At 42.6% G+C, this 19407-nt stretch overlaps 1 protein-coding gene across 2 annotated transcripts in view; it reads left to right on the forward strand.

The window, feature by feature from the left end:
- The window catches only part of SRC (SRC proto-oncogene, non-receptor tyrosine kinase), a 116255-nt gene extending 100410 nt beyond the window's left edge, over positions 1 to 15845 (forward strand). For both annotated transcript variants that reach the window (XM_073606528.1, XM_073606529.1), the window contains 3 exons: positions 3993 to 4146; positions 6270 to 6401; positions 8793 to 15845. In XM_073606528.1, the coding sequence (XP_073462629.1) occupies positions 3993 to 4146; positions 6270 to 6401; positions 8793 to 9001 (495 nt within the window). In that variant the 3' untranslated portion in view covers positions 9002 to 15845. The remainder of the gene's footprint in view (positions 1 to 3992; positions 4147 to 6269; positions 6402 to 8792) is intronic.
- The last annotated feature ends 3562 nt before the right edge of the window (positions 15846 to 19407 follow it).

Genomic DNA, 19407 nt, shown 5'->3' on the forward strand with positions numbered 1-19407 from the left:
GGCTGAAAAAAGCATAGACTGGAACGTGTCCCATAGGAAACCATGTTAAATGAGCTGGAGTGCGTTTCTGCAAAAAGAACCAATAAACGCATGGGTGTGAACCAGGCCTAAGATGTTTAGTAGCGGCAGCATGCTTTGTTAAAAAAAAAAAAAAAAAAAAAATCAGGAGTGCTTTATTGAAAAGTATATAAAATGCAGTACAAAAGAAAAAAGAAGTAACAGACCATGTGTATAGAAGTACATACAATTACGGATCATATATTTGACAAAGGGTAAACTCCTGCTCACATAATTGTTATCATACTACTTTCAAGGCATCTACACCAATTCGCATAGTATTCTTTATAAACCATGCTAGACAGTCCTATCAGGCACATCAAAAACATTGTCAGCTAATCCATGGTAACCAAACCTTCTCATACTTCCATGGGCATCCCCGACTCGTATACGTCAGTCTATAGAGAGGCAAAGCGTTGTTAATTCTCTTTTCCCAGGAGGATAGGGTCGGAGGGCGAGCGGAGGTCCACCCAGCAAGAATCTCTTTCTTGGCGTAATAGAAGAGGAGCGAAATTAAAATTTTGCTATGATGCGACCTGTGCTCATCCTCATGTATGCCCAGCAAGGCCATCTCAGGTGTTTTAGGAACTGACAAGTCCATTCTAAGATTTAAGTGATCATACACTCCCATCCAGAACTTTATCAAAGCAGGGCAGTCCCAGAACATGTGAAGATACGTACCAATCTGGGTTTGGCATCTAGGGCAATGTGGATCCCTATCAGGGTAAATTTTGGATAACCTCGCCGGAGTGAAATAGACCCTGTGTAAAAATTTTGTTTGTGTCAGTTTATCTCCGGCAGATATTACCAGTTTGGGACCTTGCTCTAGACAACTCTCCCAGTCCTCTCTATCCAAAGTGGGGATGTCCGATTTCCAAGTATTCCACAACCTGTCCATCTTGGGTATATTCCTAGGCGGCAGCAGCGTGCTATATATGGCAGACAGGGGTTTTACTAGATCATTACTGGACAACAGATCTTCTAACGGGTCTAATTGTAGTAGAGAAGGGACAGAGAATTGTGCCCGAGTCGCATGACGTAATTGAGCGTATCGGAAGAACATCCATCCCGGAAGCCCATACGTTCTTGACATAAGCGCAAAGGACATCAATTCCCCATTGGGCATAATATCCCTTAGGGTTTTGATTCCGAATCCTGCCCATAATTGGGGATCAGGAATTGTTCGGTAATGGGGCAACTGAGGATTTCCCCAAAGAGGCTGGACAGGTGCCCAACGCCCCTCAAGGGAGAAGCTCTTACTAGCCATCTTCCATACCTGTAGTGTTGCTCTAGTCGGAGCAGGAAGCTCCGTATATGCTTTTACCCCCCTATAGACCAAATTTTGCAGATCTTGTAAAGAGCCAAGCTTCGCAGCCTCTACACATACTGCCGCATTAGAACACCTCCCCTCAAACCACCAGTACGTCGTCGCCAGCATCGCCGCCCAATAATAGAGTCTGAAATTGGGGAGAGCAAGCCCCCCCAACTGTGTGGGGAGTTGTAATGTGGACTTGGCTAGACGCAGAACAGCTGCATTCCAGATGAAGGAAATAATTTGTTTATCTATTTCCCGAAAAAAGGATGCCGGGAGCCAGATCGGGCCATTTCTAAAAAGGTACGTGAACTTGGGTAAGAGCATCATTTTTAAGATGTTTATACGCCCCAGCAGATTCAGAGGTAGTCCAGACCATGCACGGCACCTTTCTTTAAGGAGGTGGAGTAAAGGAAGTATATTTAGGTTAAAGTATTGTGCAGCATCCCTGGATACCCGAACCCCGAGGTACTTGAACTCTGTGACCCACTGGAGAGGCGTACCTCCCGTCGCATCAGGGATCCCACTATCAAGGGGGAAAAGGACTGATTTAGACCAATTTATTCGAATCCCCGACGTAGCACCAAATCTATCAAAAATGTCCAAAGCGGCCATCAGAGATGGGCCAGCATCATTCAAGTAAAGTAATGCGTCGTCCGCATACAATGAAATCTTCTCTTCAAGTCTACCTTTTTTTTTTTTTTTTTTTTTTTTTTTTTTTTTTTTTTTTAAATCACCTGTCCTAATGGGGTTAAAAAAACTAAAATTAGCCCTTTTATAATACAAAAAGAGCAGATAATCACTACTATAAAGGGGTTGATTTCTACTGTGAAACAGTATGTGTGTGTGTGTGTATGTGTATGTGTGTGTGTGTGTGTATATATAATTTTATTAGATACACCCAGAAGTAGGATATATAGGCATTTTAACTAGGAGTCAGACCTGAATCTATATAAAGGGTGGAAGGGAGATATACAAGATTTCTATTAAAGTAGTATTAAAAGCTGAGTTCTTTTTTTTTTTTTTCCTTTTATAGATATAATAAATTTTAAATATAATGCACAATACTGGTAAAAGTTTACTGTAATTGTAATGCCTTCTATTACCTCCAGTCTATCAGCCTCCACCTTCTCTTAGTTCAGATGCTGATCTTCCCTGCAGAGAGTCTTTAAAGTGATTTTTATATTTTTTTTTAAACAACAAACATGTTATACTTGCCTGCTCTGTGTAATGGTTTTGCAAAGGGCAACCCTGATTCTCCTCTTCTAGGGTCCCCCACCTACACTTCTGGCTCCTCCTGCCTTCAGAGTGCCCCAATAGCAAGCTGCGAAGTATGGTGTATAGAGTGCCCCTATAGCAAAGTAAAAAAACTTCTGCCTTTAGAACCACTCACTTCCTGCCCAGGACTACATGCCCCATGAGACATCGCTCATCACACATTCGAAAGTTCACAGGCACTTAATGTGTAGACGGTGTACTGAGCTGTATGTGTGCTGCACTGTATTTCCTGATACGTAAACAAATAATGCATTCTGCATACAGGCCAACTAATCGGCTGGCCGATTTAATCGATTATGAAAATAGTTGACAACTATTTTCATAATTGATTAGTTGTCGATCAATCAATGAGTTGTTTCGGCCCTACCCGTCACTGCCTATTACTGTCACAAGGGATGATTACATTTCTTGTGACAGCAATAAAAGTGATAACATTTTTTTTTTCATAAGGACTGTGTAAAAATAAATTTTAAGTCAACAGACTATCAGCACCTGATATCGGCTATCGGCCTGAAAGGCAGCTGAAAATTTGGAATTGGCCCTGAAAAAAGGTCTTGGCCAACCTCCTAATCCCCAAACTGGCAGGGGGAGCTGCAGCACTGTGAGCCTGTCAATGTTGTGCTGACCCCAAAAGAGAACTAGAGTGATGAGCCTCATTGGTGTGTGACTGCTTGTTCACTATCCAGTCACAGACTGTGGATAGAGGTGACCCAAGTTTATTTTATTTAACCACCCCAGAGAACGTCTGGTCACCAACCCGGTCTGTGTTCATTTGAATGAACAAAAATCCAAATCCTTTGGCAGATAAAAATTCTGCTGTGTATTCAGGGGTTTGCCAGATGTTCAACGTTAAAGCCCAATTCCAAGCAAAGTTTTCCCTTGCAGTGGGGCTGCAAGGGAAAACTTTTTCCTCCCAGGTCCCTGCAGCTCCTGCAACACCCCCCCCCCCCCCTCCTTCCCCATGATCTAGCGGTTTTATGCAGTGGGCTGTTCCTGACACCATCAAGCCTATAGATCTGCTCTGGACGTGGGGACATTAGGAACAATCCACCACTGTATCGTGGGGGAGCACCATTTGTCGCTGGAGCAGGTTAGTATGAGTTTTCTGTGCGCCCCTAGACAAAAGGAGCAAATGACCCATGCATTGCAGGCACATTACCTCTGCATGGGAATTTTTTTTTTATTATTCTTTGCCGGGAGTTTGGTTTTAAGTGTATTTTAAAGGGTTAATGTAGAGTGAACTAGACAGCCAGTGTGCACTTTCAATGTGACGTTTTCAGTTAGTCTGCGCTTTTCAAAAATAGTTTCAATGTACAGGTCATCACTTGGCTTTTCTTTATGGCAGATTTCCTCCGGAATGGCGTATGTAGAGCGGATGAACTACGTACATCGTGACCTCAGAGCTGCCAATATCCTCGTAGGCGAGAACCTGGTATGTAAGGTCGCCGACTTTGGACTGGCTCGTCTGATAGAAGATAATGAATACACAGCGAGACAAGGTATGTCCACGATCTCTGAATCACCATCCACAGCGGTCTGCTCATAATTATACACATATGCCACTTAATTATATACCGGGGCTGCTCCATATCATTATGCTGTACCAGCTGTTTTTTTGTTTATCCAGCATTCTAAACTAGATTTAGAAAAACACCATCCATGTATACTCTTTTCTTAAAGTGAAACTCTAGGCTGCTTTTAGTGAGCAGATATTTTGCCTTATATTTGGAGTCTGTGCATTTAGGAGACCCTGTCACCTTGTCCAGTCAGGGTGACATGATAGGACTTGTATAAGGCTCACCCCCTGCTGCTGCACAATACCCAGTGCTTCCAGATGTGGGGAGCATGTAACCCCCTCTCATGATGCTGTGCAATGCCCAAGCAAAGCAGCAAATCTCTAGGCCTGAGGCATGTCATGTGACCTAGGAGTGATATCACTACTACCTCTAAGCCAGGGGTAGGCAACCTCAGCCCTCCAGCTGTGGTGAAACTACAAATCCCATCATTCCTCTGCCTCTAGGAGTTATGCCCGTGATTGCAATGTCTCATGGGACTTGTAGTTTCAAAATAGCTGGAGGGCCGACCCCAGCCGATACCAGACAGCAATAGAAAAAGTGTAGGGGGATTGACATGGTTTTTAAAGTACAGGCTCCAGGGGGTCATCCTGCTTACTTGCTTTGGGTCATTGAAAAAGCATGCAACCAGTGAAGTCTGGAATATTTGAAGTCATTTCCAGCAGACTTATTCCAGGTCAGTGAGTCACTAGCTTGTTCAGTTTTAACCAGGATGATAGCCCTGGAACTGGTATCAATATAAACTGGCCAGCGGCAGATTCCCCATACTTCTGTCCTCACAAATTGTTTTATCAGATATTCGCACTTTTATAGAAAGTGCACTTATACCAGTAGGTGCCCTAATTGTTCCCCCTTCTACCCAGAAATGTATCTTTACTTCAATCTGACAGGCACGGGAAATTGTTCACATCTTGCACCATGTCCTCTGTGTCCTGTGCAGTGAAGCCCCATAGTAGTCTTTCGGGACGCTCTACCTCCGTCTCCGGCCTCATGAAGAAATGTGAATTTCACTTCCCTGTTTTTATATGCTTGCTGTACATTAGTGCACTGATTGGTTTACATGTACAGATTTGTATTTCTTCCTATAGTGGTTGTCTGTATTTCATTAGTCAATAAAGCCGGCCATAGACACTCAAGAGAGGGATTCCCCCATCAACAGTGACTGGGTTGATGGGGGAGTCCCTCTCGCAGAGACATTGTGTTCATTGTGAACACAGTGACTACAGTAGCCACCAGCAATAATCGCATGTAAAATCCAACAGTTGTACACAAGTTGCTGAACCAGCCGAGATTCCAATTGTCTATGGCCAGCTTAAACTCTTGACTGCCTTTTGAGGAAAAGTAAGGCACAACTATTGTCCGAGAAATGGAGCCTACAAATAAAGTCAACTGATATGGCTGCTGTCAGACTTGCTCACAGATTTGCTTTAATGGGGGCATTACTCTTATACTCATCTTTCATTCACCTCCCTCACCGCTCCTTTTGTCTGCCAGGACCAAAGAACCGCCCCCCCCCCCCCCCCCCCATTGACATCCAGTTGTGGATGTTGATATGACTATCTTCTTCCTCTTGTGTAAAAGCAATGGTGCATGGTGATTGGCACAGCTCTAACATGAGGTCAGCGAGGGAGAGTCCTCAACCCCGTGTAAGCTTTGACTAGACTGACTTGCACCTTACCCTTGGCCTTCATTTATCCTGGCAGCTGAACGGCGCAGAGAAAAGGGGAGTATGTGTTACTTGGGGGAGAGAGAGGCAACCTATTGCTTTGCCCTGCATAGGCAATTTTACCCTATTAGATTGTAAGCTCTTCTGAGCAGGGCCCTCTTAATCCTCTTGTATTTTATTGTATTATAACTGTATTGTCTCCCTTTTATATTATAAAGCGCTGCGTAAAATGTTGGTGCTATATAAATCCTATATAATAATAATTTGCCTGTAAGTCACTGTGTTGAGAATGCATCCTTTTTGATAGCTGTATACATGACAGGTAACTAGCAATGACTACAACATCTTATTGTAAATATATGTACACATTTCTCTCTATTAGGTGCCAAGTTTCCTATTAAGTGGACTGCTCCAGAAGCTGCCCTGTATGGACGATTCACTATTAAATCAGATGTCTGGTCATTTGGAATTCTTCTAACGGAACTGACCACTAAAGGAAGAGTGCCATATCCCGGTCAGTATAACCTGAGATTGGATATAGAAAATATGTAGAAACCAAGAAGAGTGATGGCAGAAAAAGACCTTGTGGTCTATCACGCCCTATTTTATTAGCATATATTATATTTATACAGTATACATTTTAAGTATATTTAAAAATAGAAAACCTCAGAAATGGGATTTTAAAGGCAATTTTAGAGAAAAAAGGAAAAATTCTGTATATAAAAAATATAAATTTATTCGTGAATACATTTTATATTTTTTATATACAGAATTTTTAATTTTTTTGTCTAAAACTGCCTTTAAAATCCCCTTTCTGAGGTTTTCTATTTTTAAATTCTTTCAGGGATGATGGCAATTTACACGCCAACCTATGGGAGTCTATTTATTAATTTTCTACATTTTAAGTATATTTGAACTTTCACTCAGTATTATGTGTTTGTACTCTTCCCTGTATTCTATAAAAAGAAATAAAATCTACTGTAATGAGATACCTTTGTGACTGGCTCAATCCTGAATTGCACAGGAACGCAGTCTGTGTCTCTGTGCGATTCAGTGCGATGCATTTTTTTCAGCCTATTTGTTTAAATGGACTGAAGTAGCACTGGATCACACCAAAAGTGGAGCATGCACTGCACTAAGTTGTAAGGTACTTTGGTACCAGTGGATTTGTGGTCTGCAGTTTTTGGGTGCCTTTAGGAATACAATGAAACCCACAGCAGATCGCACACCCAGTGTGTTATGAATGCAGTAAGGAAAGCGCACAGGGCGCGTCTGTTTCCCACACCACTTTCTGGTGTGAATGACCCCCTACTGAGTATAAGTCCTGTTTACTGCAGCATAGCTCTGTGATTGCATCTTTCTTTGCTGTGAAAAAGCTGGCCACCCATGCAAGGTTATTTTTGGAGACCAGCTCTGTATAGAGCAGAATGAGCAGTTTGTTCACAGTACAGGAGGGTGTACTTAGCATTGCTGGAACTAGGTAACCCATCATGATACTTTTTCAGAGATTGCTGTCACAAGTACAGAGGTAATGTTTTTAATGAAAATGCTGTTATGTTTGAGACACTGCCACTTTGCCTATTCAAGGATCAGCTCCCACGCTGCAGCTTACTTAGACAACAGTGAGGGAGCAGGGATGGGTGAATTTGTGTCCACCCGAAGCTCCACTGTTACCAGCAAGGGGTGCTGTTCAGTCTGAATCTTTTTATGCTATAACGCTGACCCCCGGCCCCTTACTATGTATTTTAGGATACGCAGTTGCTAACCGCTTTGACTCACATTTATCACTTGCAATTATAGGAGCCCATAAGTTAAAGTGGTTCTAAAGGCTCAAGGTTTTTTAGAATGCGTGAAGGTAAAAAAACCTGTGTGCAGCAGCCCCCTGAATACTTACCCGAGCCCCGTCAGGATCCAGCGATGTGCACGAGAGTCTCGGCTCTTCGGGGACTCTCCCTCCTCATTTACTAAAACAGCAGCGGGAAACATTGGCTCCTGCTGCTGTCTATCACAGCCAGTGAGCCAGTTAGAAGAGGGAGGGGTTGGAGCCGAGCCACAGCTACGCATCTGAATGGACACGGAGAGCAGCAGCTCAGGAGCGATCCCCCAGAAGGGTGGAGCCAAGAGTGCTGGCGAGGGATTCAAGAAATAAGGAGGATCGGGGATGCTCTGTGCAAAACTACTGCACAGAGCAGGTAAGTATAACATATTTGTTGTTTAAAGAAGAAAACAAAAACTTTAATATCACCTTTTAATTGCTTCCTGATGGGTGTCTGCAACACCCCCACTGTGAATGAATAGATATCAGAAATGAACAAATGTAACTTTTGAAAACCATACATATCACCTACGTAACTCCTCACGCAAATTTGAAGCAATTTGGTCTAACCAGATAGAGGTGATGTGCCCTTGCCTTGCTCCGTAATTGTTACGGTTACGCTGTAGTTACCTGTGGAGTAGCTAATAGGCCTGTCCAGGTGCGTTTCCACTATACTTACCTACTGTAAATGCTGTTTTTATTTTGTGCTGCTTACACATAGGCGCCATTCTGCATATACCTTCTGAGGCTGTTATGTGCTATGTCACCCTGTGTGGCGCTTCATTCTTCTCCCATTTTTTTTTTCTCTTCTCTTCTTTTTTTTTTTTTTTTTTTTCTTGCTAATTTTTTGGAAAAGTAGTTAAAAAAACCCTTTCTATATAAAATCTGATAAGATATATATAAAAGATGTGTATGTATAGAACTTGCTGTGTAGGTGGGCCATCAGCAAACAATGGTCAATGTGGTCTGAAAGGCCAAAGTGATAGTGTCTTAACCTATTTTTTACGATTTAATATGTTGATTTGTAGCCACTCAAGGATGCCTCTGCCCATCTGCTTTTTCTTACATCCAATTTGCTCTGCCCCACAGGGATGGTGAATCGAGAGGTACTGGACCAAGTGGAGCGTGGGTATCGAATGCCCTGCCCTCCTGACTGCCCTGAATCCCTCCATGACCTGATGTTGCAGTGTTGGCGAAAAGACCCAGAAGAGCGGCCAACGTTTGAATACCTACAGGCATTCTTAGAAGACTATTTCACTGCCACCGAGCCCCAATACCAACCTGGGGACAACCTCTAGGGAAGACAATCGGAGCTTATACAGTGATCTCTAGCTAACTGTTTTACAGCCCCTGAGATGTCAGACACAGATGCAATACTTTCCAGATCCTCTGCGGGCTTTCAGCTCTTTTTGAGCTATAGGTTGAAGTGGGAATGTTGGTCCAACCTGGTGACCATACAAAAAAAAAAATGCTTTCTCCAGTGTTTTGCCTCCATGAATCCACAGTAGACGTTGCCTGACATCCATTGCATTCTGGTCCCAGATCGACATCTGCTGCTCCTGAAAAATGTTGCCTGCTGAATCCTTTTATAAAGTACTCCTATTCCTTTTTTTCTCCCATTATCTACAAATCAGAAACTGGCTGTCAGTATGTTGTCCTCGAAGACCAATCTCAATTCACCTGTTTGTCTGAGAAATACTACTTTGTACATTTGCTCAGGAGGAAATACCACTCCTTCGTCTGTCTTTTATTGGACTTCTAGCGGTTGAAAACGTCAAAGACTTTTTGAATGATTGCAAATTCTGTGTTTTGTATGTTCAGCTGTGGGTGGTTTTTGGGGTCTTCCAGAACTCTACAGACCTCTTCTTGAGGGCCAAAGTCCCACTTGTCTTCCACCCCCACCTGCCTTCCTCATGATGTAGAGGACCTGTCTTTTTATATAAAGAAGAGATTAGACTTTACCTAGATACTTTGTACCATCACAAACTCTTTATGTATGGCCTGACACTGACTGTTCCCCTATAGCATCCTGGTCTACGGTATGACAGTTGTAATATCGCATCCTGTGCAGGAGTTGTCAAGAACTTCCTTGAAGGATAACTCTATTAATACCCCTCCCTAGCACAACCCCATAGCCTTCTACTTTCTTGTCCACGCTTGAGCCAAATCTACGCTTTGCGGCCCACAGGGAGCTGCACATCTGCCTTTGTAGACTCTTATTGCTGGTCCTGATTCTCTGCAGATACTTTTAATTTCTAAGGAGAGGATGTCTGTCATTGGGATGCATTGATGGCCTTTCCATAGCAATGAATGGGATTTTTCAGCACATGCACAGAGTAGTATGGGACCAGCTGAGAGAGCTTAGAGGGGTGGCTATATGGCTTCCCATATGGATGCACAGTGAGTATCTGCCATGAACGTGGACAGAAAGCTGTAAGACTTTGCAGTTGTGTTGAGGGGGGAGTTGAAGGATTACTGTACATAACCACAGTTATCCTTTTACATCTTATTTGCTTACTTTAGTCTCAGAGATATTCCTTTTCTGTTGAGTGGATTTTGCAGCAGAAGGCACAGAGAACAAAATTAATATTTACATAAAGGTCAAGTAGGTTACTGGAGAGCAATAAAACTCTGAACTACGTGTTACATCCAAACCTGATATATTGGTTATTAGTGGACATTTTTATGGGATGAATTATATTGTACTCGCTCTTCCTGGTATCTTTTGTGCGATTTATAAAACATCCATCAAAGAGATTCTCCTTCCTTTGTAGTTGTGGCAGACTGCACTGCTGGAGTAAGAAGCCAATGGGTGATTCCGATGACAAAATTGACTCTATTCTCAAATAAACCAACTCCAGCCAACACTTTTTTTTTTTTTTTTTTTTTTTTTTTATGTTTTGGATAGATTGGGAAGAGTACAAACTTCTGTCAAACGTGTATTGCTGTCCATGACCTGGTTGGTGGACCCTTTGCTTCACTTGGGACAGGATGGCACAGACCGCAGTAACTGATGGAGGTTCTTGTTCATTTTGCAGAAAAGTCTGTGTCCTCTCTGGAAAGATTTCCCATAACTTCCTGTCCCAATAGGAAGTGAAGGAATATCTCCCCACTGGGAACTCTGAATGCAAGTAAAACCTGATGGAGGTTACAACCCTGCCTTACTCTGTCCTGAACGAAAAAAAAAAAAAAAAGCTTTGGTTGAATTGGGCATTAACGTGTCTGAAAGGACCGTGTCTCTGTTACTTACAGAAACCAAAAAAGAGCCCCAGGCTTAATTTTTTTGAACTGGTTATAGGCTTATGGGGACATTTGGACTTGCCTGCATGTTACATTCACCTTACAAGTGTGTCCTGGGCCAGTTTCTTTTTAAAGCTCTGGAAGCTGTGCCAAAAAAAAAAAAAAAAAAAAAAACAGGTATAGGACAATTAATTCTGAGCTGTCCTATGCTGCCCAAAAGACACCGGATTCAGCCAAAAAAAGTCTGCTTAATAAACACTCTTTGGACAATTTAGTCTGCACTACAAGACTGACAGATGAAATCTGTTACTCTAAACTACCCCCCCATTTATTTTTTTTGACTCTTGTACAAATGTCCAAACCGGCTCTATAATGATTACAAAAGAGCGATGGTGCAGATTTGCAAGTGCTGTTTCCTTAGCCCAGGAGAAACTGGAAAAGAGCGTAAACCGGAACTCCAGGCAAGCATCTGAAAATCTTTGGTCTTCCTGGATTTCTGCATTAAAATCAGTTGTAAAATGCAAACCAAATCAGTTATCTTAAATGGACAGGACACAGGGGTTTGTTCTTCGACCACGGATTATATGCTGTTACCTTCAGGTGATTCGGCATTGGCAAAAGCTTTGCTGGGACATACAGCAAAGTTCTAGTGCTACAACCCAAATGACATTGAAGAGATATCCCTGAGCAGTCGGGTGCAGGATAAGCAGGCGCAAGCTGCAAGCATAGTATTAGTAAAAAGCAATCCACAACTCCTTACTTGCTCTTTTTAAAATCTTCAAGGTTTATTAGTTCTCCATAAAAGACATGGTTACATGCAGCAGATGTTAACAGGTTTCAGCCTTGTCGGCCTTGTTCACACCGATGTTAACAAGGCTGAAACGTGTTAACATCTGATGCATGTAACCGTATCCATATATCCCTGCCCACTTTGTGAGGCTCCATTTTTTTTTGCTGGTGTTTGTAGGTGATAGACCCCTTTTCATGTGGCAGATGATTTTCCTGTTGTTCTCACCAGTTTTTCTCTCTTCCTTTTGACCTTTCTGCCAAGAACTGACTGCCTATTACCTCATGGCTCACTAGCGGTTTCCAGATCAGTTATCCCCAGTGCTCATTTGCTGCGCATAAAACACCAGACTGTCATCTGATTCAGTCAAAAAAAGGCCTGCTCAACCAGTGACTTAAGGAACGTTAGTCTACACTTAAAAGACTGACCAATGAAATCGTACTTGGACTCTGCAGCAACTGGGCCCGCCTAAAATTCTTGCTTCAGGCACTGGATTCTACATTTGATGCTCACCTTGGCACAGGTGAGTTAGCAGGGTGCTTTGCAGGTCCGGGACTGTGATCCATTTTTATGGCATAAAGGCCCCCTGACTGCCCACTGTGAGGGGGGGAGGGGGTGTACTCTGGATAGCACCAGCGACATGGAAAGACGGTTTCCCTGTACTTTTTACATACCAGTTCCTGGCTCTATATGTCTTCTTGGCTCATTACTTGGATTTGTAGTACACACTAAATTATATGCTTTTATCCTACAAGACGCACCGCAGTGCTGAGCACACATGTTCGTTTGAAGGCACAGGTTATGGGGTAAGCTAAGTGTTTTGCCCCTAGAGTTCATTGTCTCACTTGACTTGATCTTTTAGGTAATGTTATAGCATTCACCTATTTAAACCTATTTTCTTCCATCCCACTACTGGGTTCCTCTCTGGCTAGTGATGTAGTTGGTTAGCGCCTGGGTTATTGCCATTCATTCACACCAGACATGCTGAACCCCCTCAATCCGCATCTTTCTTGAGAGTACAGCGCAAGGGAATATCCTGACTGAGCGATGGCACTTGTGAGTGGGAGCACATGGAACAACTAGCGAGATTCCTGTTGCAGGACCTGAAGAAACGTCTTTCAGGTTTATAGCTTTTCCCCTGTTCTGAAGCAAGGTCTTAGCCCGACACCACTCCTTCCCACTGATTTGGACTCCTTGCAGAGCAGGTGATTTCCCCCCCAAATACTCTGCAACCTATCATGTGAGGTAATTCTTACCTAGTATAATGCTAGGGAGCCCTCTCCTAGAACTTGCTTCCGTTCCTCATCCTGCAACTTCTGTTTTGGAATCGCCAAACTTCTAGCCATTGATACCCTGGAGGTTTTGGTTCGGCCTTGTATCGTCTCTTCCTAAAACCTTGGCTCTTGTCCACTCTTCTTTGCAAGAAGTGGCTCCTCTTCCTCACCTGCTGCAATCTTGTGTGAGCCTCTGGGGCCTTCTTCAGGTGCTGGTACCCAATCAGAGCTAAACTACCTTCACTTCCTTACTCCTGGCAGCCATAGTTCTGTCTCTGCTCCCCCCCCCCCCCCTTTTTTTTTTTCTTGGAAGCACCCCTTTTTTATTTTTTTTCTTTCGAACGCTACATGGGGATAAAATATCTTGGAAGCCCTGGTGCTCTTTCTGTGGGAACATCATTCTTCCTCTCCATGTCCTGCCTTGTAGACATATCAGTTTGATATGGATGGGCTCAGGGCTGTCATCCATGACTGTCTGCCATGGCTTTCCTTGGAAATTGATCTCTCTCTATAGGATTCCTCTCTCCTCTTGCACCCAGCTTTTTTTTTTCTAGGGCTTCTGCCCTCAGGAAACGAGGCACTCCTTCCATACCTTTGCCTGTTATCCCAAAGATGATGGGGTTTTTGGCCTTTTTTTCCAGCATCAAGCATCTGGTTTTTTTTTTTTCTCAGTTTGCAGGGACACCATCTGGTTCTCCATCCATGTTTTTAAAATATTTTTTTTTTAGGTTGAACCTCTACCAATCTGTGCTTAGGCCCCAATGTGCTTCTACTGTCAATTATTTTCAGTTCTGTTGATCCTTATTGTTTTCCCTGTGTGTCTATTGCTGCTTTTTTGGATTTTGATGCCCACCCCTCAAATTATTGCTTGAAGACATCCCATAGTCTAACTACTATGTGCTGTACTGTACTTCTAAGATATCAGGACTGTTGAAGTACCTGTAAATTCTATATCTTGGAGTACAGGTCCCCCTTCCCTCTTTTTCTTGTGTTCTCCTTATTGCTTGCTAAAACGGAAAGGGCAGGTGTTGTATAGATACACTGGGGCAGAGTTTTTGCCAGTGTCCATCTGAGGATAGTGGTATATAAGCCATGGTCTAAAAATCCACTCCTGCACTGTACTCAAGATATGGAGTTTATAGGTACGTCAGAATACCAATTTTCCACTGCCGCCAGGACACCGCTCAAAATAGGCCTAACATGTGTACATCTTTTAACACTTGACGCTACAGTTCATAAACTTTGCCAACAAGGGACAGTTGTCCACTTTGGTTAAATATTTTCAGTAGGGTTTTTGATAATGGTACAAATGCATTTCAGAGTGACTGTATGGGAGGGTAATGCCTGGTCCTGTTTAATACCACTGGCAACACTGCCAGAATAGGAGGGGTAAAATCCTAAATATTTCTCAGGGATGGGAAGGTGTGAAAATTGTGTTGCCAATCATAGAACGTTGGACAGTATATTTCTGCACCTGCCCTGGTACTGGGTTAACCCACCCTGGTGCTGCTGTAGGTGGCAGTTGGTTTGGGTTAGATACAAAGTAAATATTAAGATCTCATGTTATGGTGCCAATGGAACGTATAACTGAATTTGTATATAAATACATTTTTTTTCTAGTGGTTATATACCATGCAAAGGGCAGAACTTTGTATTGTGACTGCTTATCTAAATACACTGTATGTAGGATTGTGTTACAGATCTGTCTATAGTATCGGAGGTTTTTCTAAAACCCATTTTAAAGGGTCATTTGATAAGGAAGTTCAATAGGTACTTTATAACTTTATGACCAGATCTCCTCTTTAATGTGGACCTGTGACCAGGATATGAACATGGAAGTATTTATAGATCCTTGACCTATTGGTGCAATGCATATATATGGCAGCATAGTGGGTGCTGCCACATACTGTATGTGTTCTTGGGGCTCTGCTCTTGTGCTGAGAGTGGCCATCATTTACGATCGGGGGCCAGTGGGACGGGCTCCTGATCATGTGACGTACAATCACAGTGGTCACATGAGCTGGAGCGCCACCTCTTGGTGTTCAGATCTACTTAAATGGTCACCAGGAGGCATCAGCAAGGGGTTAACCTACAGTTAATAAGCTTCAAAACAAGCACTCGCTGACTTCTGATAATCCATTGCCCTGTAATGCTTTTTGCTACGGCGTTCACAGCAAAAGCCAAAAATCCTTCAAGTTGTTCACTTAAAAGCTCCTGCTTATCTATTGGAGCATTAGGGATTAGAAGGCTGTAATACTGCCAAGTCACTGGGTGGGGTGGGGTGGGATTAGCAGAGTTGCTGAGAAAACAGACATTGGTGCTGTGAACCTTGAGGATGATTTGCTTCACAGTGCCTGCCGCTATAGATGTCAGTAGGGACTTGATTTAACGCTAATTTTGCTGTGTGCTAAGAATCTTTTTCTAAATACATTAATGTCCAAAGCCTGGCCACAATTCTACTTTAGAGCAGGTGATGAACCAAGATATGTAGGGCTGCTCTTGTATTATTTAATGGGTTGTCCATGTAGAATGTTCTATAGATAACGGACTCCAAGGTGCAGCTGTTTGGTGCTCCTCTAGTTATGGGCTGTCCAACAACAACAAAAAAAGATAAAATCTCGGCTCTACAATATGAAGTGTCTTTCAATTGTGCTTTGGAGGCAGTTTCTATGGGCAAATGATGTGAAATATAAAGCTGGACGGGGCACCCCTTTAATTGCCCTCTGAGAAAGGGGATAAATGGTCGGTTTACCTTGTTAACACAAACACTGGCACCTCTGCTTATATCTCCGTAGCAATAAATTAATGAAAATGGTACGGTGAATAAAGACGAGAGGCGGATATGTGGCTCTGTGTTTTTATTTGTTCTGTGAAATTGCGTCTATATAGAGTGCATGCTTTAGGGAATAACAGTAAAGCTTAACTCCAGGCTAACAGCGTTTGAACAGAATGAAAACTTTGGCTGGTGTGTGTACATCATAACGACGAAATGGTCAGGCCTGGGACTTGAAGCTAAAGCAGCTCCTTGTACACCTCCAGCATGCTGGTTGGACAATGAAGGAGCCGCCACTAATGTATGAAGTCGTCTCTTTGTTCCTTCCACTTTTCATTATTTCTCCTGTCATCACCCACACTCGATCAGCTTGTAGTGCTGACATTCATTTTTTTCCTTCTGTACAAGGGATGACAGGAGGCTGATATTAAATTAATTTAGAAATATGTTTAATGTGTATTTTAGAGGTCACACAAGTACATTACTGGAGTTCAATTTCAAATACAGACTACAGGTTAATTAGAAGTTTGACTCCACCTTGTGGTAAAAGCTTGAACTGCAGCACTTTTGTGTTCATAAATTTCAAGTGTAGCTATAGCTAAACTTTTATTTTTATTTCTTTTTCCATCTGTACTCCACTGGAGAAAATTTGCTTTAGTTCCCGTTCCCCTGGAAGATTGTCCCTTGACTCCTGGACCAATGACACTTAAAAAATAAAAGTTTACATTCCTCCTCACCATCTGTCCAGCTGGCAAGAGCTGACCCTTTAAAGGTTCCTAACACTGGAGGCGTTGCATAGCCTTCTGGATCTTGTGATTGGCTGTCAAAGCGATCACCTGGTTGGAAACCCACCCCACGGACTCCTGATTATAAATACTGACCAGGAGCAGTCGGTAACAATGCGGCCACATTGCTGGGTGAGCATGCTTCCAGCACAAATAAGGGGCACCATCTGTAGGGATATATGGCAGCTTGGCCTTAAAGCCCACTGTTGTGCTGCCACGTATATGTGTTCAGCTGGGGTTAAGAGGGTGAATCTCCCCAGTGAAAACACACAGGGTAAAAACATCATAGTGGTTCTTATCCCTTTTCTACTTAATACAAACCTAACATGTTACTAAACCCAGGAGCCTGCATTCACTATATCTGGTCTCCCACAGTACCCGGAAATGCAGTTATTTTAGTAAATATAAACTGCTAAATACCTTTTCTCATCAGCAGTGTATAGCAGTCTTGTGACTTCTCTGTGTCTGGTTAAAGCTTGTAGGAGAAATTTTCATTCTCTTCTGACTGCCCTTGAGGCTGCAGGACCCCTGACCTTCTGTCTGGACAGTACTGATTGGCCCTGTGCTGATCACACACGCTTTCCTTTGTGGCTGCGGCATTCTGTTGTGAAGTTTTTTAATCTTCTAATGTTTAAGTAAAAAAATACTTTTTAAATGATTTCTTTACACTTTTAAATATGAAATGTTAATAGGAGGATTCATTTGTGCTGTGCTGTTCATGGGGGGGGGCACCAGCTTGGCATATTCATCCTGACTATAGAAGTATGGGTTCTAGAAACCACCAGATCAGATGATGTTCTTGGGCAGACTTAGTGGGTCACTAATAAGGCTGTGTCTAAAATTGTTGCGAAGAGAAAAAAAGGCTGCTCCTAAAAAAAAAAAAAAAGCAATGGTACTTCTTTTTTCCGGACGGGTTCCCCTTAAAGCATCCATGCCCTTTTATCTAACTAAGTCAAACAAAGTTCCCTGCAGGTTTCTCCCTCAGAACCCTAGATTACTATAGAATACAGGGATGGGGAGGAGAAACCACGGCACCTAACAGAGGAAGCACCACCCGACATACAAGGAAGTATCAAATAACAGTAGGGCCCAGATCTTTGGTAAGAGAAATGAGATTCAACATGCCAGCTGCCAGGAAGGTGAGTCTTCTTTTCTTCTCTTGCAGAGAATTTTCAGTTTGATTTCACTGAGTGTCTATAGCCAAAACTTTAATCTTAATGGTACAGTACAGGACACAGGGCTTGAAGTCATAGACCATGGCAGGCTACCTTCAGGTGATGGGACACCCCCCTAGGGCAGGGCAATCATAACCCCCACTCACTCTGTAAGACCCCAGTTTTTTGCTAGTGTTCTTAGGTCCCTTTCGAACAGGCATTTACATTGGCTGCGCCATAGGGCTCCATGGACCTTCTGATTAGGGCCACCTAAAAAACTGATAGGCAAACCTGATATGGAAGGTCCATGGAGCCTCATGGACCGGCGGTTATAAATGTTTCCGTGTCCAGTTACACCCGCATACTCTTGGGTCGTCCAGGTCAAAAAAAAGTGTTTGCTGGGCAGAAACTGAATAGGCACATATGTGACATTTGGCTCTGCTCTGCGCAAAAGGTGCCCTTCCTCTTCTCCTTTTGGATATTATTTTTTTTCTTTTTTCTTTTCTTAAGCAGTCCGATCTTGATAGAAGTTTTCTTATTGCCATGGGCTATCCAATGGTTGCTGGATCAGCAACCCTCAGTGTTTACTTTGCGGATGGCACCCAGACCCCTCTGGGGATTCCTTCACTTTAGCAATGGTGAAATCACATGTGTATGTCAAGCAAAGCTTTGCCAGTGTCCAGTCACCGGAAAATACCGGCCGATAACCCATGTTCAATAAATATACAGCCTGTACTATATGATTAAGATACACATCAGCTTCATGGTGCAGTTTGTATACTTAACCCGAATGACATTGTTTGCTAAAGCACTGTGTGTCATGAACAGTTGACTTTTTCTTTCAATAAGTAACTAGTATTTACTTTTTTTTTTTTTCATCATTTGTTGCATGTCAATGCTGCTGATTTCCTGCATCTACTTATCTACATCCATTACAGTAATAACTGCACAGCTTATCAAAGTTTCCTGATAGTGACATGTAGACTGCACTAGAATTTTTGTCTGACAAAATCACAATACAGGAGCACAACTGGAAGGCAGGGACAGTCACCCTATTGCAGGAAGTACCTGAACAAGACCTTTATGGCAGGATCACCGGGTATTTTAATGAAAGCTGCAGATTTAACAATATTGAAAATGTTCAAGCTCACATGAGATTTTAGTGATTAGCTTTACAAACCCTTCAATGCTACTTTGTGTTTCTTTTGACTACTGTTTTTTTTTTTTACCTCCATAATTCTTAGGACTCGTGCAACGCAGTTGTGTTATGCTAATGGCTCATGTGCAAAGCTCCTTAATCTGGAGCTAGGTAAAAAGTTAAAATCGGAATCTACAGTCCTGGCTATGGACTCTATTTGTGCTAACCTGTACAAAAAAAAATATATATTTTTTTTTTTTTTTTTTAATCAGGGCTTTTTTCTCAGAGAATGGGTGCAGGAACTCCTCCCTTTTGAGTCACCCCTTGACTCTGGCCCCTACACAATTCCTTTGTTCCACACCTTACCCACCTTCCAGTACCACCCCTTTTAGAGAATAGAGAACCAAGTATCGTTTTGTGGTTCTAAGTATTTTGTATGGAATGTGTTAATGATAACAAGAATGGCAGTAAAAAAGTAATCTAGCAACAATGGATACCCTAGTGACACTAGATCCACCCCAGCAGCAATGGACTCCCACCAACCAGCATCAAT

This window comes from Aquarana catesbeiana, linkage group LG12 (genome assembly GCF_042186555.1).
Source record: "Aquarana catesbeiana isolate 2022-GZ linkage group LG12, ASM4218655v1, whole genome shotgun sequence".
NCBI classification, from domain to species: Eukaryota; Metazoa; Chordata; class Amphibia; order Anura; family Ranidae; genus Aquarana; species Aquarana catesbeiana.